The 15425-nt window shown below is 35.3% G+C and overlaps 1 protein-coding gene across 1 annotated transcript in view; it reads right to left on the reverse strand.

The window, feature by feature from the left end:
- The window catches only part of HERC1 (HECT and RLD domain containing E3 ubiquitin protein ligase family member 1), a 222590-nt gene that overhangs the window by 74842 nt on the left and 132323 nt on the right, over positions 1-15425 (reverse strand). Inside the window, exons 37-41 of the mRNA XM_036734758.1 lie at positions 14159-14679; positions 11208-11983; positions 9351-9549; positions 5209-5369; positions 4021-4137 (exon numbers count right to left, since the gene is read on the reverse strand). Of these exons, the coding sequence (XP_036590653.1) occupies positions 4021-4137; positions 5209-5369; positions 9351-9549; positions 11208-11983; positions 14159-14679 (1774 nt within the window). The remainder of the gene's footprint in view (positions 1-4020; positions 4138-5208; positions 5370-9350; positions 9550-11207; positions 11984-14158; positions 14680-15425) is intronic.

The raw sequence follows: 15425 nt of genomic DNA on the forward strand, positions 1-15425 counted from the left end.
GAAGGGAGAGTAGCAATCATGGCCTCAGACAAAGTTAAAGCTAAAATGGATTTAATTAAAGGAGATAAACAGGGAAACTACATTATGATAAAAGATATCATAGACAATGAAGCAACATTGATACTATAACTATTTGCACTTAAATACATCTAAATTTTTAAAGGAAAAGTTAAATGAATTACAGGTGGAAATAAATAGTAGTTCTATAATAGTGGGGGAATTTAATCTTCCTCTCTCAGAATTAGATAACTCTAACCAAAAAATAAATAATAAAGAAGTGAACGAAGTAAATAGAATTTTAGACAAGTTAGATATGATAGATATCTGGAGAGAATGGAATGAGAATAGGAAGAAATACACCTTTTTTCAATGGTACATGGTACCTTTATAAAGACTGACCATGTATTAGGGCATAAAAAAATTTATAACTAAAAGTATAAATATTAAATACATCCTTTTCAGATCACAATGCAATAAAAATTATATTTAAAAAGGGACCAAGGTAACAAAGAATAAAAACTAACTGGAGACTAAACAGCCTAATTTTAAAGAACAATAGGGTTAAAGAACAAAACACAGAAACAATAATTTCACTTAAGATAATGACAATAATGAGAACACATATCAAAACCTATGGGATACAAAGAGCAAAAGCAGTAATCAGAGGAAAAATTATATTTCTAAATGCTCACATCAATAAAATAGAGAAAGAACAGACCAATGAACTGGGTATACAGTTTTTAAAAATAGAAAAAAAAAACTAAAAGTACTCAATTAAATACTAAATTGGAAATCCTAAAAATTAAAGGTGAGACTAAGAAAATTTAGAGTTAAGAAAACCACTGAATAAACAAAATTAGGAGTTGGTTCTATGAAAAACCTATAAAATAGATAAACCTTTGGTTAATATGATTTTAAAAGAGAGAAGAAAACCAAAACACTAGTATTAAAAACGAAAAGGGTGAATATACCACTAGCAAAGATGAAATTAAAATAATTATAGTCATTTTGTTCTATTATATGCCAATAAATTTAGCAATCTAAGTGAAATGGAAGAATATTTACAAAAATATAAACTGCCTAGATTAGCAGAAGAGGAAACAGAATATCTAAATAATCCTATTTCAGAAAAAGAAATGGAACAGGACATAAATGAACTTCCTAAGAAAAAAAGCACCACAACCAGACAGATTTACAAGTGAATTCTATCAAACATTTAAAAACCAACTAATTCCAACAACAAATAAATTATTTGGAATAATAGGCAAGGGAAGGAAGGAACCAAACTACTTTCATGAAACAAATATGATATTAATACCTAAACCAGAAAGAGTAAAAACAGAGAAAGAAAACTATAAACTAATTTCACTAATGAATATGGATGCAAAAATCCTAAGTAAAATACTAGCTAGGAGAGTACAACAGTATATTACAAAGACTGTACACTGTGACCAAGTAGTATTTACCCCAGGAATGCATAAAGAATTAACATAAAGAAAAGTAGTAATATAATTAATTATATCAATAATAAAAGTAACAAAAATCATATGATTATAACAACAGATGCAGAAAAAGCTTTTGATAAAGTACAACACTCATTCCTATAAAAAAATTCTTGAAAGTATAGTATAAATGGATTTTTCCTTAAATTGATAAGAAACATTTACCTAAAACCATCAGCAAGCATTATCTGTAATGGGGATAAGCTAGAAGCCTTCCTAGTAAGATCAGGTGTGAAACAAGGATGCCCACTGTCATCAACATTATTCAATATTGTATTGGAAATCCTAGCAATAACAATAAGAGAAGAAAAAAATAGAAGGAATCAGAATGGGCAATGAGGTAATAAAACTATCTCTTTTTGCAAACAATATGAGGATATGCTTGGAAAATCCTGAAGACTCAACTAAAAAGTTAGCTGAAACAATAATTTTACCAAAGTAGCAGAATATAAAGTAAACCCACTTAAAACATCAGCACTAACTAAACATCATTACTAACGAAACCCTGCAACAAGAGATGAGAAGAGGATATCCCATTTAAAATCACTCTAGTCTAGTCTAGACAGTATAAAATAACAGGGAGTACAACTGCCAAAATAAACCCAGGGACTCTACGAACAAAATTATAAAAAAACCTTCTTATACAAATAAAATCAGAAATAAATAACTGGAGAAATTATCAGTTGTGCATGGGTAGACAGGGCCAATATAATAAAAATGACAATTTTACCTAAATTAATCTATTTACTCAATGCCATCCCAATTAAATTACCAAAACATTACTAAATTAGAAAAAATAATAACTAAATTCATTTGGAAGAACAAAAGGTCAAAATATCAAAGTTGCTAAGGAAAAAAATGTAAAGGAAGGAGGTTTGGCAGTAAATTATGTTATAAGGGAGTAATTATCAAAACTACCTGGAACTGGCTAAGAAATAGAAAGGTGGATCAGTGGAACAGAATAAACACAGAATTCACAGCAGTAAATGACTATAGTAACCTTGTGTTTGACAAGCGTAAATAATAACTCATTTATTTGGTAAAAATTGTCAGGAAAGCTGGAAAGCAATCGGGCAGAAATTGAGCATAGACCAATATCTTACACCAGTTAGCAAGATAAGGTCAAAATGGATATGTGACCTAAATACAAAGGGAGATATTAGAAAATTAGAAGAATAGAAAATATATTACCTATCAGACTTATGAATAGGTGAACAACTATGAATAAATAAGAGGTATGACCATTGTGAGGTATGATATGGATGATTTCAATTATTTTAAATTAAAAAGTTTTTGTAAAAATAAAACCAATGTAGCCAAGATCAGAAGGAAAGTAGAAAATTGGGGGGAGGGGGAATTTTTATAGACAGTTTTTCCAAATAAAGATCCCATAATCTCAAATATACAAATAACTCTGTCAAATCATTCCCTAATTGATGAATGGTCAAAGGATATGAACAGGCAGTTTTCTGACAAAGAAATCAAAACAATTTAATCATATGAAAAAATGTCCTAAATAATTATTGATTAAAGAAATGTAAATTAAAACACAATCTTGACATATCACTTTACACCTACAAGATTGGCTAAAATGATAGAAGGGGAAAGCAACAGATGTTGGACGGGGTGTGGATAAGTTGGGACACTAATTCATTGTTGGTGAAACTGATCCAATCACTTTGGAGAGCAATCTAGAATTATGCCCAAAGAGTTAATAAACTGCCTATAATACCCTTTGATCCAGAAATACTGCTATTAGGTCTGTTCCCCATGATGACTAGGGAAAAAGGAAAAGGAGCTCTATGTTCTAAAATATTTACAGCAGCTCTCCTTGTGATGGCAAAGAACTGGACATTGCAAGGATGCCCATCAATTGGGGAATGGCTAAACAAGTTGTGGTATATGAATGTAATGGAATACTATTGTGCTATAAGAAATGACAAGCTCGTCAATTTTAGAAAAACATGGAAGGACTTGCATGAAATAATGAAGAGTGAAATGAGCAGAACCAAGAGAATGTCGTATACAATACAGCAACTTTTTTTAAGAACTTTGAATGATTAAGTCATTTTATACCCAAATTAACTACAAAGGCCCTATGAAGAGAGATGCATATGCCTCCAGAGAAAGAAGTAGTAAATAGAAGTACGTATAATATTGGTTTCTCACACACACAGACACCCACACATCCATCACTACAGCAGGAGGGATGGGAGAAAAAAAGATATAAAAAGCGCACGGTAGAGAATAAAAGAAAATGTGGAAGGAAGCATAGAAAGCAGAATAGCTTTGAAAACAAGTAGTACTTCTCTTATAGTTTTTCAAAAAATTAAACAGTATGAAACGTAAATTCATGGTTTTATAATGAATCGTCTTTTTAAGTTGTGCTATGTAAAAGGAAATGTTCTCTTTTTTTGTCTTTATGTATGTGAGTTCGAAATGAACAAAAAATTTTTAAAAATAAAATAAATGGTGCTTCCTGCTTTTGTAGATTCAGAACAGTCGTCCTTTGTCCTACCTGTGGCTTCCATAGCTTTTGCAATCTGCCGAAGAGAGAATCCCATTTCTAGCAACGGCACTGCAATAGCTGGTGGAGGAGGGGAGGTTGAAAGTCTGCTACTTGGATCAGATAAAGCTGAAAAGAAAGAGAAATAAGAACCTTAAGAGCATTAAAATAACAACCATTGGAACTTGTGCTAAAGTGACACAGAAAAGCATAGGTAAATAATAAAGATGTGACTAATTTATATAATTTCTGTTGAAACTTCTTACACAGTATCACAAAATTTCAGTCTGCAAAGAATCTCTGCAACCTACCTATTCCAATTCCAGGTAAAATGTAAGCTCCTTGATGGCAGGGCATAGTTTCATTTCTTTTTTTGTGTTCCTAGCTCAAGCACAGCACCAAGCACACAGTAGGTTTTTGACAAATGCTTTTTAATTGACCAGGTAGTTCTAGTTAATAGGAAAATGTCTCTTACTCATCAAGCCTAAATTTGCCTCTTTGTAATCTCTGCCCATGGCTCCCAAGGGAAGTCAATCCACTCAACTTTCAAACTCCACCCTGGGGCCCATGCTGTCCTGATTGGGGACTGCCTCACATAGCCCACTATCTTAAGGGGACTTTTGCCAGGCTTCACTTTACAAACTGGATGTCATTTTGTAGCTACTTGTACATTTAAGCAGTATAGTAAACACATTATTTAACAGAATGTTGAATATAATCTTTTCTTGAATTACATTCTAAATCTTTATTTTTGCATTATACAATAACACAGTAATATTCTCAGGAGGTTACTGAGGTCTACAGGATAATTTATCCCATGACAAATGGCACAAAATTGAATAGCCCATGTCTGTTGTCTGCTTTCATGTTCCATAACTCTTCTTTTGCTGCCAGTCTGTCAGTTCTCAATGTTGTCAGTATTGCCTACATCTAAGCAGTTTCCCTTGCTCAAGCCTTCTCCTCTGCTCAATTTGTTGTTTCTAATCCACTGTGTCCTGGAATTCAATCCTAAATGCAGCATAAAGCAAAAGACAATATAATTTGACAGACTAATTCCTCCTTCACTAAAACAAAATTATTATGTCATCCTTATATCATCCAGAAGTCTCATTTATAATCATGAAAATGGATTCCAATATTCACAATATGATAAAGTGAATCCTTTTTTTTTTAAAAATACTAGTGTCAATGGTCACAAACCTGTTCGATTGGTAGGTCTTGCAGTCTGTGAGTCAGGAGAAGTCAGGCTTTGTCTCCTTCCAACTTCATCAGAAGGAGAGGTTGGTAAGGAGGATATAGGTGGAGTTTGTGCACGTCTAGTGGGAAGGACAGTGGTAGTTGGATAACTGGAGAACATTTGCCTTTAAAAGAACAATAATAGCATGATATGTTTACTCTAATTATAAAAATCACAAATTCCTTTGTAAAACTGTTGAGTGAATACAGTAAGATGGAAAATCCAAGGACACCCCTTTTCCCTAAATCTATATGGACAGTTGAGTAGACCAATGAAAAATAGAAAGAAGTTAGCTGCATACCAGCCAAGAAGACTGGGACTAAAATAAAAGCCCAAGGCAGCCTATCTTTTAACTACCTTATATCCAACAGGGGCAAAAGGTACTTCCATTTATATTGACATAAAACTGAAATTTAAATTCCAGATCTTACCACTGCTACTAGTAGGAAAATATAATTACTAAGAAAAGGCTCAAGATATGTGAGTGCATTTGTGCACAAAATTGACTTTCTTTTAATATGTAAAAAATATGTTTGGCATAGATGAGAAAGATTAAATAGAAAATTTATGTCAAAGAGCTTTGCAAACTACTATGTGAATGTAAAATGTATTTAATTCTCTTTTACTATAGGAGGCAAATAGGTGATACAATGGATAGGGCATGGGAACCTGAAGTCAGGAACATCTGTTCCAATGTGGCCTTAGGCACTTAATGGCTATGTGACCCTAGGCAAATCACCTGAACTCTATCTGCTTTAGTTTCCTTGTCTGTAAAATGGGGATAAGAACAATACCTACTTTTCAAGGTTCTTGAGAGGATAAACTGAGAAAATATTTGTAAAGCACTTTACAAACTTTAAAGCACTATTTAAGGGCTAGTTATTTAAATACCACTTCAGATCATCCTTTCCTTTCTTGCTTATTAGCCAGAAGTACCACAAAGAACTGATTCCTCAAATGAAAAACTAGGGAAGCAGGCAGATAATGTAGCAGAACTGGGAGTTGGGTCAGGGTACACAAGTATGGCTAATGTACTGAGTGTTGGGCAGAGCAAAAGAATTAAGAACAGGGATGGCAGGAGAAAGGGTCAATGGGCACCACAACAATGATGGTACATCTCTTTCTTCTGGGGTTCTGCTTCGCAGGGCAAAGAGAATTTCCCTGGCAAATTCTAATTATAAAATAAGACTACCAGGAACAGAACATTAATCTGACAGGAAAGGGAGGGAAAAAACAAGGTGTGGTGGGGTAGTTGGAGGGTTTGGGGAAAGAAGAAGAAGATCCTCTAGTTCTCCTACTTTAAGTGCTAGTTAAAACTCAAATATTGGTTAAATCCTTTTAGCAAAGGACTTAATTACAAACACAGATAACAGAGCAAAATTGAAGCCAATATTTAAACAAGCAGCCATCAAATCCTCCATTACTAAAGGACCTGATGTTTCTAATACACTTCAGTCACTCGCCAGAGCTGTCTTAACTAAAGTTTTGCCATCACTCAAAATTGTCCAACTTCTCAAATGCATGGCCTGAATGACCATTTTTCACTCTCTCATCTCTCAGCTTGCCTTCCCTCCTTTCATACCAATACCTCATCCACTGAGGAGCCTTGACCACTTAACCCTCACCCCAATCTCTGGGCTTCCCAACCCAGTAACTTTGTTCTGCGGTTTTGGTCAGATTTGTGACCTCACTGGTAGAGGGAGGTTCCATTATGGAACATAACATACAAACATAACTGGATGGGGCAGGGAGGAGATTACATGACTTGGCCCAGGCTTATACATCCCTAGAATATGTCAGAGACAGGACTTGAACCTACGTCTTCACATCTCCAAAGCCATCTCTCTATCCATTACACAAACTAACCTACGCAGAGCTCCCACTTCTATAGGCTTGGTTAACTGAATTTTGGCCTCATTTTCTTCCTGACCCAGGACTGCTCTGATATACAAGCCCCTTCCATTATGGTCACTTCTCTGCCCTAAAAGCCTTCATTCTCCTGACCTATGACCACTTCTACACTACTTCCTGAAGTGCAAGGCAACTCGTACCTCTCAGGTCTAGCCTCCAAACTAATGACCATTCTTGGAAGAAGATACAAAAGCACAATTGAGTCCACTACAAACTTATATATACAATCTCAGATAAGCTCTGATAAATAAAACAAGTGAAAATCACAAACAATCCAATACCTAATCCAGAGTGATACTTTATTCTTTTCTCACCGACTCTATTAGACTCTCCACATCTGTTCCAAACTTACTTGTTTCTCCTTGAGACCCCACCACACCTTGAGACTTCCTTTATACTGTTAGCAAATGATCTCAACTTTTACTTTATCAAGAAGATTGAAGACATTAGGTCTTAACTTCCTCAGCTTCCCTCTTCCACTCCTCTAAAATGTTCGAAGTCCTCACCCATGCTCTCCTGCTACTTCCAAATCCCTGGGAAAGAGGTGGTATTGATCTCTTCACCTCAGGGTTCCACTGGATACAAATTTAATGTATCTAAAACAAAATTCATTTTTCTCAAAATCCCTCTCCTTCCTGACCTATTTGTGCTGATGGCACCATTACTCTCCAAGTCACCCTAGACTCATAATTTCAATCATCTTTAACTCTTTCCTTTCCCTCATATCATGTATTCCCATTTGAAACACTTCTACAAAACGATTTTTTAATGAAAAACATAAGAGGCCCTGTTATTTCTATTTCCACAATCTCTCTCATATAGTGAACTCATAAATGTCCAATATGTGCCAAGCACCTCAACTAAGCACTGGGGATAAAAGGAAAGCAAAGAAACAAACAAAACTCAAGGAGGTCAAGAGGGAGATAATATGCAAACAACTATGCACAAACAAGATACATATAAGGTAAACTGGAGATAATCAACAGAGGGAAAATTCCAACACTCCCTTCTCTCAGTTTACATTGCAACAACCCTAGCTCAGGCTCTCAACTCCCCTCACTAAGATGAATAAAGAGTTTCCAATGTGATCTCTCTACTTCCAAACTATACATTCTTTAATCCATCCTTTTATCACAACCAAAATGACCTTCCTGAAGAGAGATCAAGAAGGTGAGGGTGGAATCATTAAATTTGGCAATAAAGAATTCATTGGTAACTTTGAAGAAGGCAGTTGCAACTAAATAACAGGGTTTGTTGCAAGCCAGACTGAAGACGGGTTAGAAGAGAGTGAGAAGAGTTAAGTTGGAGATTCTTAGGTACGTAGGAAGCAGAAAGGAGTCAGCAGAGAAGGAAAGATTTAGAGGTAGAGTAAAGATGACAACTGAGGCAAAATCTGTTGGAGAAGACAACAGTGGATGATATCAAGGGTATATGTATTTGCCTTGGCAGAGAGAAAGGATACCTTTTCATGCCAGACAAGGGATGATGTGAAATGTCTAAGTGATGTGAAATGAGGACTGGAGAAAGTGACAGACTTCTCACTTCCTTGTTTTTCCATATCCCCAGAGCTTAGCAGAGTGCCTGTCATGAACTAAATGCTTAATAAATGCCTTGACATTCATTCATTCATTCACTCCATTAAATCATAAGTAGTTCAAAATTAAGTTTTTATCTTATCCGTCTTTGCGTTCCCAGAACAGGGACAGAGAGTGGATGGACCTGTGATTTCCTGATACATGAAACGTCTAGGTGAGCAAGCTCCCTCTACTTTCCCTATAGCTCACAGTGTTAGAGAGATAACCAAAATACTGAGAAGTTAAGTAGGCTACTCCAGGATTACACAGGTAGTATGTATCAAAAGGTGACATTTGAGCCCATGGCTACCTGGCTCCAAGACTGGCTCTTTATTCACTACCCCGCAGCTACACTTGAACAAAGTATCTGCTTAATAAATATTTAAACTGAACTGAACAATGTTCGGAAAATCACTTAACTTCTGGTTCTCAGTTTCCTCGACTGTAAAGTGGAGAGGGCAGAAGGATACTGGACTATCTCTAAATATCCTCTCAGCACTGAAATTTTTTAATTCTACAATTTAGATTTTAGCCAAGTATACTTTCCCAAGAAAAAATAACCTACATGATTCAGAACCAAATGTATCAGCAGCATATAGGTTAGAAATTACATTTTCTACCTGAGAAGGCTAAGTGGCATAACCCCGGGTGACTCTGAGGCAGGTACCGTCTCAGTATCAGTTACTGGGGTAGTTGCTGTAGTTGTATCCTCCAAAGAACTGCTCATAAAGGATGTAGTACTGGAAGCTGAAGGACTAGTGGTAACTGGTGTCTGTGCCTGCTGTGTGTGATCACTTTCTTCTGTTTGCTGATCAACTTCTAGAAAAAAAGTATTTTATGAAAGACATGAGGAAACAATATTTTCAAAAGTGACAATGAACAGGAAAAATGGCAACTAACTTCAAATTCTAAGTTGTTGAAAAGTTCTTAACATACCACTTACTAAAAGTATAAGCCATCAATAAATATTCACAGAAAAATGCATGTTGTATTGACATGAATATCTTTTTAAACTATAACTTGTATTCTATACCATGCACACATTAATGTATAAAACACTTTATAATAGTATACTGGCTTTTTAAAAAGGAGATTTTCTTCAATAAAATCATCTAGTTTTTTGCTTGAGTTGGTAGATGTTTTAAAGATGTCTGACTCAACTATGTTTGACTGTGTTTCCAGGCATTCTGATTTAGTCTCGCATTTTAGTCTACAAACAAAAAATGAAGACATATAAAGGTCATAAGGCTATAAAAGCTAGATTGAACCTATATATTCTACATAAAAATTAAGGGTGTTTCAATACTTCCAATCTTTTTTTCTATTTTTCCCCCCATCACCTAAGGAAGGGGCAATTATGAACTCAATCCCACCTCTATGCCCATCCTCCAAGGCTGGAATGCATTCCTTCTGAGCTCACCTCCATCTCAAAGAATCCCTCTCTTCTTTCAAGACTCATGATTGTTGACTGATGAACTGTGTGTGGTTTTTTACAACTAAAATAACCTTTGCCATATCAACAGGTTGTTCTATGATGAACAATTTCAATGGAGTTTCTATGTCACCATTTCATAATCAGGTAGCACATGGTACCAATTGAAACTACTACAGTGTGGCACACTGGAAAGAGTACTGAAATTGGAATAAGGAGACCCCCTGATTTCTAGTTTTGACTGTCACCAAGTAGGAATGTAACCTTGAATGTAACTGACTTCCTCTCTCTTGGCTTCAGTTTCACCATCTGTAAAATGAAGGTGCTAGATTAGATTTCTAAGGTCCTCTCTCACCTCAAAATCTAGGAATATGTATAGAGATCTTTCCCCACCTATTTCCTTAAGCTATAATCTCAAACCTAAAAGACTCAGTATTATTTTATAATTCATCTTATAAAGTGATAGATGACAGTCTTATAAATACAATCCCATTTAATTTTGATATGTTACATACAGCTAATGGAAATGAAATCAAATGTATTTGAATTTTCAATAGTATACTTTATATTGAAATCAAATCATTAAATAACAGTGCTTTCTGTAGCATGCTAAATTTCAATTTTCCCAAATGAAATTTTATCTGGTGCTAATACATGCATTTAAATAATTTTTAAAAAAATCATCATCTGGGTTCCAGTTCTGAATTTGCCTTAAACAAAGGCACAACTTTTCAAAATCTCAGTTTCTCATTTGGACATTGGCAATCAATAACACTGTGCTGTTGTAAGGGTGAAATAAGATAACATATGTAAAAATGCTCTGAATACTGTCAACTCTAAAAATGAGGTGGTAGTACCAACAGTACAAAAGTAACAAAGAAGAACAGTTCAGAAGCCTTTTGGGCGTAAAAAAAGTAACAGATAATTACTATAGAAAAATGATTATTCTAGTGATAACAATTTGTGTAATTATAAATAAATTACAGGACACTACTACTACTACCAACAATAACAACAACAGTAACGATGATGATAGAAAATATACCTTGTTTGATTTTGCCACCAAACTGGTCTTCCAAAAGACCATGGACTACTAATTTGTAGATCATAGCTTGAGCTCTTTCCAAGTCTGCCAGTCCTAAAGCTCTTTTAATGGGAGAACGCATGACGGCTCTTTTTACCATGTGTCGCATCAAGAACTGCAAAGCTGCACGCATTTCAACATCTTCATGAACAACTGGAGAACTTGCACAATCTGAGTTGTGGCCGTTTTCGGCGAGGACTTTGGGTATCAATAACAACTCAGCATACTTACTGCAACTGAGAAGAGCACTAAGTGATTTCATAGCACCAAGATAGAGGTAAGACAACTGCACAGCTCTTATTTCTGATTGAGCAATGTCGTGATTTTTGGAAGTATGTTCATGGTTTTTTCGTTTTCCTTCTACTAGCTGGTGTTGGGACTCAGTACTTTGTGGTGTTGAATCTAAAGAAAATGAAGCTATTTCACTTTCTGACTTGGAGTTTGCAGCGCCATGACTTTTGACATCATCAGAACTTAAGCTTGTTCTTCCATCTGAAGCAGGATCACCTTCTGTTTTCTGTTCAATATCCATTTTCTCCTCAGATTCATGTCGGTGTTTCTTCTCATGTCTCTTAGCATTCTGCTTGCCCATATCTTCATGAATGCCAGTCAGATAAGTGAGATCCAGCAGCACAGAAGCTGTCAATCCACGAAATCGTGCAACATCAAAGGGCAGCGGTTCACAGGGTTCCAGATTATACAATGGAGTATCACTAGGCGACCAAAAAGTTGGGAAGCTTTAATAAAGATCAGAATGACACAGGAAGAAGCAAGTGAGGGATAGACAGGAGGAAAGTACAGGAAATAATGTAGACAAAAATAAGGTGCATAATGCATATAATAGAGAATAATTTAAATGAACTAGAAGTCTTTAAAATTTAATGCAAACAGGGAAAGGAATAAGAATATGATCAGAAAAAGGGGAAATGTGATGCTAAATGCAAAGGCAATGAGACATGCACATGCTTTCAACAATGAATACAAATTATCACGTAATCAGAAGGCTCATCTAACATACCTAATTTATTTCTTTTGTAATCGTTCATTACCAACTTTACAGAAATATTTCACTTTAAAATTCACTTCTTTTATTCTAAAGCTAAAGCTTGCCATTTATAAGATTCTTAAATTTTAAATATCTCATAAGAACTTGTTGAAATTAAAGAATACTGTAATTTCACAAAATTTTTGACTCATTTCCCAAGTTTTACTGATTTAGGCACTGTTCTATGTCAAGTTAACACACAAATGGATGTCAGGCCCATATTTGGTATCTCAAATATATATAGCAACAGGTAGTAGGATAAACTGAATAGTGGTTATCATCTACTATTTCAATAAACTCATATTTTTAAATGGAGTCCATTCTTCAAAATAAGAGATCCTATAAAGAGAGCTAACATTTATCATAAATAGGTTGCTTGAGAAAGATGATTAATACAATTTTATTTTATTATTTAAAGGCTTTCCCAAACACTATTGTAAGATAAGCATAAAACTTAAAGGAGAAGTAAGCAAAGCAAACGTTAAAACTACACAGTCTAAATAGAAATTATCAGGTGAAAGGCAATCTGGTGTAGTGAAAAAGAAAAGCTCTGGCCTCAGCGTCAGAAGAGAAAGATTAGCTTCAAAACCTGCCTCTAGAACTTACTGGCTATACAATCATAAGCAAGTCACTCAAGTTCTTTATAAGCCTCAATTTCCCCATCTATAAAATGGAGATAATACCACCTTAGTATCTCCTTACTGGGTTGTAGCAAAGTTCAAGTGAGGTAAAAGAAATAGCTTTGTAATACCCTTAGGGTGATTATCCACTGTTCTTACTAGCAACAAAACTCCAAAGCCAGGAGGTTATTCTATTCAAGAATGATTCAAGCATCATTAGGAAGAATAGATTCAATTACCAAGTAGAGAGCTATATAAAACAAATCTGTAGTGAAACTCTCTCAATGATGAAGTTCAAGGTAGCTTAGAAACTTCTTTTGAGCACAGGACTTATACAAAAGACACATAAATTCGGCTTTTCAAAATCACATACACATACATTTAGGTCCATTTATTAATTATAATAATAACAATTATTAATAATTTTATAGATTGTGTCATTTTCATTTCTACTCAAAATCTTTCACTTCTACACAAATTATTTCCTCAGTAAAGGATATAATTACACATGTAAAACAATAATTTGATTGTCTATGTTAATAGAGGCAAGGTAAAGCAAAAATAAGTGAAAAATCACAATCCAAAATTCAATTCAAATTTTCCTATTCCCCAAATCAAGGATCTACTAAGCTATCATGTAATAAACAAATCTGAATTCTCCTACCCTATGGGGGTGGGGGGGAATGGGGACATGACACACCTGCATCCTTGAGGCCACATGTGGCCTTCTAGGTCATCAAATATGGCCCTTTGACTGAATCCAAACTTTACAGAACAAATCCTCTTAATGAATGGAGTATGTAAAATTTGGACGCAAGGAGTTAGAAGGCCACATGTGGCCTTGAGGTCAAGGCTGCAGGTTCCCCATCCGTCTTACCTTTCCCTTCTCTTCTTTTCACATATGGACTTAAGAATGAAACACATGAAATGATCAGAAAGTAAATGACCAAAATAAATACTAGAAATAGGAGGTACAGTTAAATCTTAAACTACTTACCTCATTCATGAAAATACCTGCAAGTAAGATGGCAATCCTAAAAACACAGACACACAGACACAGACACACAGATACACTCAACTATCCTCTGATCACAAATGAATATGATCACCTAAGATCACAGAATTAACAACAAAACTATTTTTCAAAAGGTAAAAGCTCATTAGTATCTCATTTAAAATGTATACTACTTATTTTCTATAGCTGATACTTTGTTCAATTATTCAAAGTTTACTTGAATATATCATACCTGACAGTAATTTCTGCTTCATCCCACTGGACCTTGGCAGATGTACTACCTTCTTTGACCACGCCAAGTAAAGTGGCATGACGCCCAGTCTGCTTGTGAACACATCGACCTCCAACTCTCAGACCGGCATCAACTCCACCTATCACTGCAAGCACAGGCCACACCTCTACGCAGAGTGTCTTCAACTGCAGCTCAGAGAGGTCAGCAAGACCGTGCCTACTATGTTTACCTTTCTCTTCCTCTTTGTTCTCTTTTTCCTCTCTCATCTCATTCTCCTCTCGGCTTTGAACTGAGCGACTTTTCTTTAGTTTTTGACCAGTTTCTTTAGTGCACATCTTAATTTTATGTAATCTTTCCATCATTTTCTTATTTATGCAATGTGTCCACCGATCTGTCCGATGAAGGATACGGATAAGTTGAATAGTGGCCTCAGCGAGCACTGCAGCCACAGGACTACATATCGGATCTCCAGGAAGCAAGTCTCTGGGCGTACCTCTCATCTGCATATCACAGATCTTCACCTAAAGAAAAAGAGAAAGAGACTAGTCAAATGTTAAATTAACAATGGTCATAAAAACTAGAAATGTTACCATTCCAAAATGTTAAGTACACTGCTGAACCAAAGCTATAATCATGAATTTTAATCTTGACTGTTTACTTAAGCTACAGTGTGAGGTTTACCTCTTGAGTTTAAGAAACTATGTCAGATCTGCCAGTCAGCATTCATGTCCTCTAGATGAAGGGTTCTTAACATTTGTGTCACAGGTCCCTTTGGCAGTCTGATGGAGCTTATGGACCTCTTTCTCAACATAATGTTTTCAAATAATTGAAGGGAATGATAAATTTCAGTTAGAAGTTAGCAAAAAATAAGGATGTAATTTTTTCCCATCCAAGCTCAAAAACCCCCTGAAATCTATTTCCAGGGGCCCTGGATTATTATTCCCTGTTCAAGAGTGAAAGTTACCTGGCTACACAAGTTTTCCATGGCTTGGGAACCCTAATAAACTGAAACAATTCCATAAAATCTAAGTCTATTCTAAAAGTGAATTGAGGTCAAGGTATATATCCTGAATGACTATCTGCTCCATGGCCAATCTCCGTGAGATCTAAACACTTCAGTTAAGACTACCACACAAGAGTCAATCATGAGGTTCTCTTGCAAGATTTAAGAATTAAAGAATGGGAATTCTGAACTTCACTACTTGAGAAATTCCTAATAACTAACATTTACATGGCTTTAAGGTTTGTAAAACACTATTTATATTTT

Source organism: Trichosurus vulpecula, chromosome 8 (genome assembly GCF_011100635.1).
Source record: "Trichosurus vulpecula isolate mTriVul1 chromosome 8, mTriVul1.pri, whole genome shotgun sequence".
NCBI lineage: Eukaryota > Metazoa > Chordata > Mammalia > Diprotodontia > Phalangeridae > Trichosurus > Trichosurus vulpecula.